Source organism: Penaeus monodon, chromosome 11, assembly GCF_015228065.2.
Source record: "Penaeus monodon isolate SGIC_2016 chromosome 11, NSTDA_Pmon_1, whole genome shotgun sequence".
In the NCBI taxonomy this organism is placed as follows: domain Eukaryota; kingdom Metazoa; phylum Arthropoda; class Malacostraca; order Decapoda; family Penaeidae; genus Penaeus; species Penaeus monodon.
In genome coordinates, this window is record NC_051396.1 from 20,414,025 (window position 1) to 20,426,524 (window position 12,500).

The window sequence follows — 12,500 nt, forward strand, 5'->3', positions numbered from 1 at the left end:
TTCCAATACCGGTTTCTCAATTCCGTATATATCCGTAATATATATTCACCTTACAGCAGAGGAGTATCCCTCTATTCCTTAAAGATTTCACAACTTCTTCACAATCTTAAAACTGAAATTAGTACCATTTTGTGAATGCATGACAGATAAACCAGCAGCTTTGGCAATTGTAGCCACACACACAACTTCCTCCTGTGACAAATTGTTGGGAAAGGGAAGCTCACGTATTTTGGGATTGTTGGCAAAGTTGCGAATGTTCTCCTCCACGAGTGCTTCAAATTCGGGACGCACACTAAAAGCTACATTTTGATTAAGGTCCTTTCCTTTTGTCTCTTCATCCTTTTCCTCTTCTTGCTTGGCTTTTCTCATCCCATCACCACCCTTATCACTGCTGCACCTCTGTGGGGCAAACATACGTTGGCACATAAACTTCTCCTGGGCCTCAGACTTCTCCTGCTTAAGGTACAGTTCCTCTAGCTCTGCCGAGATGCTTGGGTTGTTTGGTTTAATGCGTTGAGCTGCCAGCAGGTCCTTATGTGCACCCTTAAAGCTGCTCAGCATCACTTTGGCTTTGCCCGACCTTCGAAAAAAGAAAAATTTGTGAATAATCATCACAGTTCCATTGTTTTTTAATACACACAGTTAAATAAATTATAGTTATACTTCCAATGGGTGTTTGTTCCTTTGATATAAAAAAACAGAAATATTAGCCATGACTTTTTTTCTATTCCTTATGAAAGTTACTTTTTTTTTCTTTATTCAATAAAATATTTCAATAAAATAACATTCCCACTAATTTCTTTTTTTTAAGGAAAAATCAAGGACACAAGAAGCACACTTCAACTGCTTTATCTATATGTAATGGTGGCCAGCCTTATTTATCAACAACATTCTTTTCATAACTAATTTTAAGGAAAGAAAAGAAAAAAAAATAACAATAATAATCCAGTCACCTAAAGTACAGCTTAGCCATAACATCCTCTGAGCAAAGACCTGCAGCTGCAACTTCAAACCCTAATTTACACTGGGTACAAGCTCTTGCTGGTTCCTTCAAGTCCAGATAAACCTAGAGAAGTAGAACAAGGTTTTATTTATCTATAATTTCTTTCATCTATTTTTCATTTTCTAAATAATCAGCATTAACTTCAGTAAAGTGAAAAGTATATAGGAATGGTACAGCATATCCTAATGATGATCCTAATGAAAAACATCAATATAAGAAAAAAATATACCTTGTCTTAAAGGATATACAAAGTAAAACCTCTTGGTTGGAAAGATAAGTAATCTGATTCATGCCACTATACATTTGTAGAGTTTTCTCACATAATAAGACAGAGATACAAACGCACACTGAAGCACACACATCCTGACCTGTGCCAAATTACTACGCATCTTCATCAACAAGGAAGTTCTCTGTTGTTCCTCTGCCTCATTCTTAAGTCTTGCATCTTCCATGATCCAGGCAGCTCGGAGGTAGCAGTCCTTGGCTGCTTTTAAGTAGCCTTCTTTATAGTGGTTGTTGCCCTTTGATGTAGCGAGAAAGATATTTATATACTTATATCAATTTATATGTCTTTACTTATCTCTATGAACTCATCTTTATTAATCAATCAATCTACAGACATAGCTATCTATTCCATTCTGAATTAAAAATTAACAAAACCTGTCATGTTTCTGAATTTATCTACAGTCCTACCTTAAAAATGTTTTTGTAGTTGGGGAAAAAAAAACATCTTAAAAGAAAAGATTTTAAAATTACTATAAATATACACATCATATTCAACTTCTAACCTTACGATGGAATCCTCGGGCTGCTTCCAGCCTTTGCTCAAAAGTCGTGTTAGTCTGCATCTTTTCATCAAGTTCATCGTAAGCATCAGCTGCAGCATCATCAATGATATTAACGATGTACACCTCGTACAATAGTGTCTCATTACCTGGTATCCTAGGTGGGCATCCTAACTGTGAAAAAAGAAAAGTAATTGTTAATTGTATGCAATTGTTAGACATAGAAGCCAATCAAATGCAAAAAAAATTACTGAAATGAGACCATGGCATCTTACTACAGTATACTGCAAATTAATTTCAAATGAAATAATATTCAGGATCATTTCATTCCAAGGTCTACTATATATTAATGCCTATACTATATATTAATACAGAATCATGGGAGAGAGTAGTTTTATTTTTAAAAATTCAAAATGAAACACTTTTTCACTGCTCATTATGTATAAATTTACTTACTAGTAATGTAAAGTCGCAGTAAAGACATGAAAAAAGACAAAGTTTTCTATTAGCAGTTAGTAATTGGGGAAAATCAATCCATAGCATAATGTCTTAATTATCATTAGTGGCAAGGAGTCTCATACATGTCTGCAAAATTCACTGAAGTTTGGAAAAAAAAAATTTTTATCTACAACTGACACATATCTCATATAAAGCTGATATAGGATACTAATGAGAAAAACACCATCAGAAAGCAACTAGTGTTACAAGACCTGCTGTAAACACTTGATTATTTGCCATCTCCAAATACAGCATGAGGTATTAATATTTGCAGTTCAAAGCAGATGAAGAAAATTGCATCTAAAACTTTTCATATTATGGTTGACATTGTACCATGCTTGACAACATTGAAAGTGCTTATTGATCCTGAGGAGTATTCAAAAATAGTGTCATACCATCCACCACAGACAGTGAAAAATAAATGTCTTAAACAGGCCTACAAGACCATCCTAGGTCACCAGGACTTGACACTGATGTCTGCTATCAGAAAATAGCATTCTATGTCCTTCCAGAAAAGGAACAGCAGTGCTTGGTCAAAGCCTTAGTTTGTCATGCTGATACAAACACTTGATTCCTATCCTCTTTAGAGGTTACAGTCCCAGTGCTGTCTCCAATATCTGGAGATTTCAAGAGTCATCCTTCCTCTTCTTTCCATATATTCTTTCTTTCCAGATTTCATCCTTTTTTGAGGCACCATTCTCCACATATAATGGTGATTGATTGAAAACAAAAAAGAAGCTTCACCTATACATATGGGGAAAAAATCAAATATCTGTTATCTATATTAACTCTGGGCTTGCTCATTCTATGTACTAATATCCTGAGAATTTACATCTACATCTGCACACTTTTGTCTTTTATAATCCAATAATAATTAACAGTATAGCCTCAAAAATATATAATAAAAAACTAATCAGTTCCAAAGAATTAATAAGAGATACCGAACACAGTGGGCCTATAGAAGGAAGGAAGGACTATGAACTCCTATGTGTAAAATCGTATGGTTGGATATTTTTTTCTAGTCATCTTCAAATATACAATAGAAAAAGCACAATCAACTTCAATAACTTAACTAAAACTGATATTTTAGCTTTCAAATCTGCATTAACTATAGCCTAATAGAAGACATCTGTTTCATCTGTTATATTTATATAAACCAAAAAAACTCAAATCAAACATCTATTCTATCAATTAACCTCTTACCTGCCAGTCCTGACTAGTGGCCCCTGCTAGCCAATTTTATTTGTTTATTTTATTTTTTTTTCCTTTTAACTAATTACAAATGATCTGAAAACAGTGCACATGACAATAAAGCTTGATTTTGAATGCATGGTGGCATGTAAAATCCTGTATATTTGTATATTGATTTATATCATGAAAAGGTCACACTTCAGAACATTCCTTAGGGATTGACTTCATATGAATTAGTCTTAACTACCTGAAAGTTAATCTCCAGATTTTGAACACAAAGAAAACATACTATATTTAAAAGATGCCAAATTGGAATGATGGTGATGCCTTGTCAATACAAAGTTAAAGGACTTACTCAATAACACTCCAGCAAGTGCAAACAACCTAAATCACTGAAAACAGGGCAGCAATAGTGTGTATATTTTTGCAAATTTACCAATTTTATATGTTTTTTAATAACCTAAACAATATTAACCCTTACGGTCCAAATGATTTCACCATCAGTCATGAAAAAATTTGGCTTGAGAGGCGTGAATATGCCACCATGGGAAAATCTGCATTAGTTTTGCATTATTTCCATCGACAAATATCCATGAGCCATGAGTGAAAGAACACAGGCTCCAGGGAGGGCACTATTTCCATGCTCAGGATCTGATTCCTGGCCACTATGACTGGCGGCACAGGCTGTATTACAGAAAATTGAGTATTACAAAAAAAAAACTTAATGACACAAATGAAAGTATTACTTATTATCACTGCACTGGGTCATGTAATACTTTGGAGACATGATATGAAGATTGTGCAAGGAAAACGGTCTATTATCGTCTGGATAAAGCAAATCAAATGACAAATATAGAAATTGGCAAATAAGCAAAAAACACTTATACAGAGAAAGATAAAATAACATTGCAAAGGGAGGCATGCAGTCTTGTCACCACACACAAGTGTCTGTGTGTGCCTAGCCTACAAGAAGCACACTCAGCAGAGTGGCCACTCATGTAAGCCTAATGCCCCTATTTGAGCAATGCGATGCCAGTGAAGTCTCCAGATCCAATGGGCTACATATGCTGAATCCCCAACACCTCAAAAATATTTCTCTTTGCCTACCTTTCCGTATGCATACTGTGGCCTGATGAGAAACCGAGCTGTCTCACGCTTCCTCATTGTCTTAATAGCCACATTTAGTCCTGGAATTATGCTTCCACTGTCAACCTTGTTCTTCTCAGGTTTCTTGCGCAAGTATGAGGAGTCAAAGGGTTCATCAAGGTATTCCAGGAATGCACTATAGTGGAATATGATGGTCGAATTGTCTGGGATGTGTCCGCCGATACCTGGTTGCACAATCTGGTTATGGGGGAGAAAGGTATTAACACCTGAACTCACTTATATTACTAGGGAAGAACAGTAAATAACAAAAATAAATTGTCATTTTCCAAATACTATTTAACCTCCCCACCTATTGCAAAAAAATTGCCCAGTCATGGAGCACATGACTCATCCCAGATTTTAATAAAATTTAACCATCCATTATCCTTTCTAATCAGATAATTCTAACTTGGATAGGCCTATGAATAATATAAATAATTTTGACTTCTACTCAGAATGAGATATACAATGTTCAGTCCAGTGTGCACATACACAATATAAAAAGACAAATGTCCTATCCTCTCCTATGAGGATTAAACACCTATCAGATCTCCTTACCATCTTCAGCACACCACCATCGCCTGTCATGTCTTCCATTCTTCGAGCCAATTTTTGAAACGGCTCTCCATCCTCTTCTGAAGCTGGGGAAATAAAGACTTTTAATGATGAAAGTATCTAAAACAGCAAGTTTCTTAAGCTAATTCATCTCAGGTTTTATTAAATTGTCTGATTATACTGACAGGTTTAACTAATGCTTTGTTTAATAGTTTACTTGAAATGAATACAATATTGAGCTTCACTGATTGGAAGACAAAAATATACTACTGTTTTACTTAATGTGAATATATCATTTAACTGTGCTTAATTGAATGCTGTGAATATACAACTACTTTTCAATTACACTTTCTGAATACATTTACCCTCACACAGTCTCAATACACCTTAGCACTATCTGAACAGCATACCAAGAGATATGTATAGGTAACCCCAAAACAGAAAAAAAAATCTAAATAGAATAAAATCTTAAATTCCATTAAAAAAAAAATTTAATACACTTAATACCATGATAAAGTTAAATCTATATAGAGAAGATAATAAGGTATATGACTTTAAGTAAAAAGAAAGAAAGAAAAGAGAGAGAAAAAAAGCCAGAAGAGAGAGAGAAAGAAAGCAGAATAAAAACAAGGTGTAAACAGAAAGAAAAACAGTGAAAATGGAAAAACAGAAAGAAAAATAAGAGAAAGAACTGATAAAGTTAGAAAGAAAGAAAAGAAAAGAAGCAGGAGAAATCTGCAAAACATAGAAAGAAAAGGACAAGTTTCTGCAAACAGCAAATCACTTTCTGTTCAATTGTTTAATTTTCTGGACAAGCAAATAACTTTCTATAGATTCAAATTGTAAATTTTCAATTTTTGATAACTAGTCTAAATAATCAAATTCTGGAAGGATGATGAAACTATCATAGGAATATATCATATGAAATAAACAAGAAAAAAATAAAATTAAATGATAACTTATTCTATAGCATTTTTTATGGTCAATTAATGATTTACTTTGTACAAAAATTCAAGATAAAATAAAGAATAACAATCCATAAAGAATAAACAAAATAAAGAATAACAAAACATATATATATATATATATATATATATATATATATATATATATATATATATATATATAATATATTATATATATATATATTATATATATATATATATATATATATATATATATATTTATATATATATATATATATATATATATATATATATATATATATATATATATAATATATATATATTATATATATATATATATATATATTATATATATATATATTATTATATATATTATATAGATAGATATGTATATATATATAATATATATATATATATATATATATATATATATATATATATATATATATATATAGAGAGAGAGAGAGAGAGAGAGAGAGAGAGAGGAGAGAGAGAGAGAGAGAGAGAGAGAGAGAGAGAGAGAGAGAGAGAGAGAGAGAGAGAGAGAGAGAGAGAGAGAGAGAGAGAGAGAGAGAGAGAGAGAGAGAGAGAGAGATGAGAGAGAAAATTTTAGATATATGATATATAATATAATATATATATATATATATAGTAGATATTATAATATATATTATATATATATATATATATATATATATATCTATATCTATCTATCTATATCAAATCTATCTATCTATCTATCTATCTATTCATAGTTATCTATCATTATCTATCTATCTATCTATCTATCTATCTATCTTCTATTTTATCATTATTATTAATTATATTATATATATATATATACTATAAAATAATATATATATATATATCTATCTATCTATCTATATTATCATATATTATCATATATATATATATATATATATATATATATATATATATATATATATATATATATATATATGTTATCTTTACCTATATCTATATTTGTACTAAGGTATCTATTTTTCATATATCTATACCTGGACCTATTTCTGTTCTATTTTATTATCTATACTTACCTCTCTTCCTGTAATCATATTGATATTTACATGTATAACTTTGTCTATATCTGGCATAGGGGATTGAGATACAAAATGAAGACTAAAAAGATAACAGAATTCAAAAGAAAAAATACTTAAATCAAGAAACATACATATATTAAACAAAAGCATTAGCGACATCTTATACCTTTAATTTGCTCTCAACATTTGCTCATGACATATCGTAAGTAAATCAACAGACATGATAAAACAAAGTAAATAAAATCTCATAAAGACACAGCCCTTACTCCTCACCTGATTCTTCATCTTCGAAAATCCCATTTCCTGCTCCAAGTCTAAGGCTCTTAACAAATTCCTCGTCATCAAAAAAGTTCTCTCGCCAGTCGAACTTCTCCTTGTCCGTGAGCTGTTCTTCCGAGATTTCAAAAGATGCTCCTGTTTCCGAGCAAATTTCCCTGGAAATATAATTCATCTGTCATTCATATTCAAATTCATCATTTTATATTCAACATTTCAAATTCCATATGAAGAACTTTAAAAATATCTTTTCCTTATATCATGATTCACAATAAAAAAATATGCTAATTGTTGCGAGTCCACTGATTTTATTTTGGGACCCATAAGAAAGGACAAGCAGAATATCTCACATAAAACATATAAAAAAAAAGTAGATGAATAACATTAATCACAGAAATGACTAAACTAATGTCTAAACTAATAAACATCAATCATCAACAAATATTCATATCATTACAATACAATCAGTCTAATCCATAATCAATTAATAAGAAATAGTAATTCCTACCTTACATCAAGCCCCTTTGTAAGTTGTACAGAAGGAACGTAGCGTTCATATCTGTCACTTTTCACTGAATAGTTTTCTGTGTCTTTTGGTTCTGAACTTGCCATTGTTTCCTGAAATTTTTATGATTAGATATTTTTTTCTGTGATTTAACTTGGTAAGGCAGATATTCACCTGATTAAACATACATAAGTATAATTCATTCTTTCTTTAGGACTGTTACAAAAAAAAATCACACTTGTACATTCAGGACATATTTGAGATATTTCACATCTCCAAAATAAGCTCTCACAATAAAGGTTCATGTAGAATTTATTTGCCAATCCTTTTTTCACACAAAATTTATCAGCCACCAACCCCATGCTTGTAACCTACATTAAAAATAGAAATTAAAAGAAAAACACACACCTGAAAATGTTTAGACGTCCACAAAGACTATCAAAATTAGCTCTTTCCTTATAACTGGTCTACAGTTGTAAATCCAAATCCATTAGAAACGCAGCAATCTGTGGTGAAAGACTTGCAATTAGAATGCCAGCACATTTGAGACTGCCATGGCCAGCCCACTTCCGCCCTTCAGCTAAGGCAGGCAAACCTTTATCCACGTATGCAGAGCTTGGATTTATTTTTTATCAAAAGCAAATTTCCAGGGAGCTATACAGAATATGTACGGAGGATTAGTTAGGCCTTTACCAGACTACAAGCATGCCCAGTGGTGCTCACACAGAGGTCATCTACACATTGCTTTTATAACCACAGTAATGCATGACAAAGCCAATGGACTACAGTTGATATATACCCTACATATACATCTCATAATTCCTAGACAGTATTAGCAGAATGGTTTCTTTTATATTTACTGTAGTTAATTAAGAATACGGGTTTGCCGACCTAAGGGCTAGGCAAGCTCATGGACTCTTCTGAAAAATGGACTTTCCTGATACCAAGGGTAATGACATCATAAAATAACGAATACATCCATGAGACAGGCAATGCATCTATAACACGTTCAGGGTTTTATTGTGTCCCTATAATATATCTAATAGCCCCGTATATGCACAGTACACCTAACTTATTTCAATTCGACTAATGCATCTGTTGTGATATACATTATAAAGAATGCATAAAGTGTCTCTATAATATATCTATTGTCTTTGGTATCCTACCTATAACACTTCAATACACAGCCACTGATAACGCCTCCACGTGTTTCAGTGTGTATTGTTATGTTGCTGATTGTGTAAGGAAAGTGGTATATATCTTTTTGCCATCTTGATATAAATTACTGTTACCAAAAATTGTGGATGAATAGATGAGTTCATCTAATTTTTGGAAGAGATTATTAAAAACTTAGACATACGTCTCTTTTTTGTAATCCAGAACACATAACATAGTTTATCCGATCATATTTCCTAAGAAAACGAAAGTCATTCATGTTAGTCACAGAAAATGCTATTTTATGGAGGGGTGTCTTTTTTATTATTCTAGATATCGCTACGTGGCAGTGTTATCTGATTTTTTTTTCACTCCTTATTATTTCCTTCCGCACTTACGTACCCCTATGACTGACTAAAATCTGACTCCAGTTTGACAACATGCTTTAAGTTACGCATATTTTTTTCTTTGATATATATATATATATATATATATATATATATATATATATATATATATATATATATATATATATATATATATATATATATATATATATATATATAATGATATAATTATATATATAAAATATATATATATATATATATATATACTTATCATATTGTGTATATACTGTATAGTATATAGTGTGTGTGTTGTGTGTGTGTGTGTGTGTGTGTGTGTGTTGTTTGTGTGTGTGTGTGTGTGTGTGTGTGTTATATATTTATGTATAGTGTATATTTATATATATATTATAATATATATATATATATATATATATATATATATATAATATATTATATATAATATATATATTATATATGTTTATAGTTTATTATTATGTGTGTGTGTGTGTGGTGTGTGTGTGTGTGTGTGTTGTGTGGTGGGGTGTGTTGTTGTGTGTGTGTGTGTGTGGTGTGTGTGTTGTTGTGTTGTGTTGTGTGTTGTAGTGTTAGTACTATATATATATATATATATATTCTATATATATATTATATTATATTTATTTATCTATGTATTTTTCGTTGTTTTTAGTTGTTTCGTTATTTGTTGTTTTGTGTGTGTGTTTTTGTTTTGTGTGTTGTTGATTCTGTTCTATTGTGTTTTTTGTAGACTCCTTCGTTTTATGTATGTGTTTTTGTTGTGTTGTATTGTGTGTGTGTGTGTGTGTGTGTGATTTGTGTGTGTTTCGTGTGTTTTGTCGTGCCTCGTGTGTGTCAGCTGTGTGTGTGTGTGTGTGTGTGTGTGTGTGTGTTGTGTGTGTGTGTGTGTGTGTGTGTGTGTGTGTGTGTGTGTGTGTGTGTATTAGATGATTTTTGCTTTCTCCGAACCTGAGTACATGGTGATATTTATTGGTGTTAACTCCATATGAATAAGTTCTCGGTGTCACTTTGGAGGCATTGGCATGAGACATCGCTTATTATTCTTTTTTTCAATTTTGTGTCGTCTGCAAATAAATTTAGATAAAAAGGAAAACAGCCACAGTAAGAAATGAAAATAAAACGTGACGTTTCGAACTCTTCACGAGTTCTTCTTCAAACGATTAATAAACCAAAATAGATACAAGGAGAGAACTTTAAAAGAATATACAGTGGTAAGAGAGACACAACGAACATGAGCTTAATCAGTTTCCAGGAGGAGGGTCAAAGGTCGAAGAATCTTGGGAAGGTTTTGCCAACTAACGAGGAGGTAAGGTCATCTCAGCTCCACTGACCCCTATTTTTCTAATAAAATAAAGCTTCTAGCATTTTTTCATACGAATTTGCTGATTTATTGATTAATTTGTATGAAAGAAAAATGCTAGAAACTTTATTAATTAGAAAAATGCCTAATCTTTAAAGATGCTTTCTTAAAGTCTTAGTATGCACAATCCATCCAGCCGTCTCTTTCTTGTAGTATTTCAGAAATCTATAACGCATGATCTTTCTTCCCTAAAACCAATATTGTGTTTTTCAAGTACTCCAACCCACTGTTTCCTAGTTATCCTTTCTAACAGCTTGCATAATACACTAGTCAACGAAACTGGTCTATAATTTAGAGGGCTTTGTTTGTCGCCGTGTGACATTAGCAAGTTTCCAATCTTTTGGTAGTTTTTCTTTTCAGTGAATATTAAAAATAACGGAGTACTTTCCTTTTCTTTCCTTACTAACGATGGTTTTTTTTCTGTAGCAGACAGTATTTCAACTTCATTACTACATGGTCACTTTCCTAGAAGAGGGTAGTACTCCATATCTTTAATGTCATCTTTATGCTTATCCTTGTATGGTCTGTTACATTCTGAAAGAAACAATATTTATTTATAACTTTCTAGTCATTTTGCATTCCACGAATTTGACTGAGCTCTGGGATCGAATCTTTCCCAGTCAATTTTGCTATTAAAATCTCCTGTTACAAGAATTTCTTTTGCATTAGTGTTCGAAAGTTGCAGCACTTCTTCCAGGCTCTTTAATGTTTTTTTTAATAAGTTTTTGGTAATTTTCTTGTGACCACACCGATGTATGAGATGGCATGTACACTGTGGTTATTATAATATTTACTCAGTTTGTTTCTCCCTCAATTGTCTTTAGTTCTAGTAAGGGATCTTGTTAAGTTTCTATCTCCTTTATAATAATCTCTTCCCTTGTTAATATTGCTACCCCTCCATTTCCATTTGCCCTATCACTTCTCCAAATATTGTAGTCTCTGAGTCCTAATGTTACACCGTCTACGGAGGGATCCAGTTTGGATTCAGTGGTACATATTAAATCTGGTTATTACTTTCAATAATTGCATCTAGTTCGAGGTAACTTCGAACATCAACTATATTTGTTTAAAATATTTCTACATAATCTTTCGGTATTTTTTTTTTTTTTGGCTGCAAGAATAATAGTAAACTTGTTTTGCTTAGAGGCCTCTCACCCTCCAAAGGAGCAAGTTTTTTCCTCCTTCAGTCCTTTGTTCGTTTTAGTTTTTTGCCTCCTCCAATTTTTTCTGCAGTATTTCTCTGTCATCGTTGGTCATATTTTCTCTTATCCAGATTCTGTTATATTCTTCGTGCGTGCCCAGGATTTTAGCTTTCTTTATTACATCAGTTAACATTTGTATGAATGTCACCTTTAAAAGGCGTTTCTTCCCCCTGTGTGTGTGTGTGTGTGTGTGTGTGTGTGTGTGTGTGTGTGTGTGTGTGTGTGTGTGTGTGAGTGAGTGAGTGCGTGCGCGCGTGCGTGTGTGTGTGTGTTGTGTGTGTGTGTGTGTGTGTGTGTGTGTGTGTGTGTGTGTGTGTGTGTGTGTGTGTGTGTGTGTGTGTGTTACCATATGAACATCACTGACAATTATTGCCCTAATACATTTTACATTTATAATCACTAATAGAGTATTGATTGTTCAGGGATTCCTTTAAGCTGTTATATGCATTGTGTA

At 32.2% G+C, this 12,500-nt stretch overlaps 1 protein-coding gene across 1 annotated transcript in view; it reads right to left on the minus strand.

The window, feature by feature from the left end:
• LOC119578804 (inactive peptidyl-prolyl cis-trans isomerase FKBP6-like) overlaps window positions 1-9,013 on the minus strand; it is a 10,170-nt gene extending 1,157 nt beyond the window's left edge. The window contains exons 1-9 of the mRNA XM_037926434.1: window positions 8,355-9,013; window positions 7,950-8,059; window positions 7,439-7,599; window positions 5,182-5,264; window positions 4,585-4,821; window positions 1,792-1,962; window positions 1,372-1,524; window positions 954-1,066; window positions 1-580 (exon numbers count right to left, since the gene is read on the minus strand). The exon at window positions 1-580 is cut by the window's left edge and continues 1,157 nt beyond it. Coding sequence (XP_037782362.1) covers window positions 88-580; window positions 954-1,066; window positions 1,372-1,524; window positions 1,792-1,962; window positions 4,585-4,821; window positions 5,182-5,264; window positions 7,439-7,599; window positions 7,950-8,053 — 1,515 coding nt within the window. The 5' untranslated portion in view covers window positions 8,054-8,059; window positions 8,355-9,013 and the 3' untranslated portion in view covers window positions 1-87. The remainder of the gene's footprint in view (window positions 581-953; window positions 1,067-1,371; window positions 1,525-1,791; window positions 1,963-4,584; window positions 4,822-5,181; window positions 5,265-7,438; window positions 7,600-7,949; window positions 8,060-8,354) is intronic.
• Window positions 9,014-12,500: the final 3,487 nt, after the last annotated feature.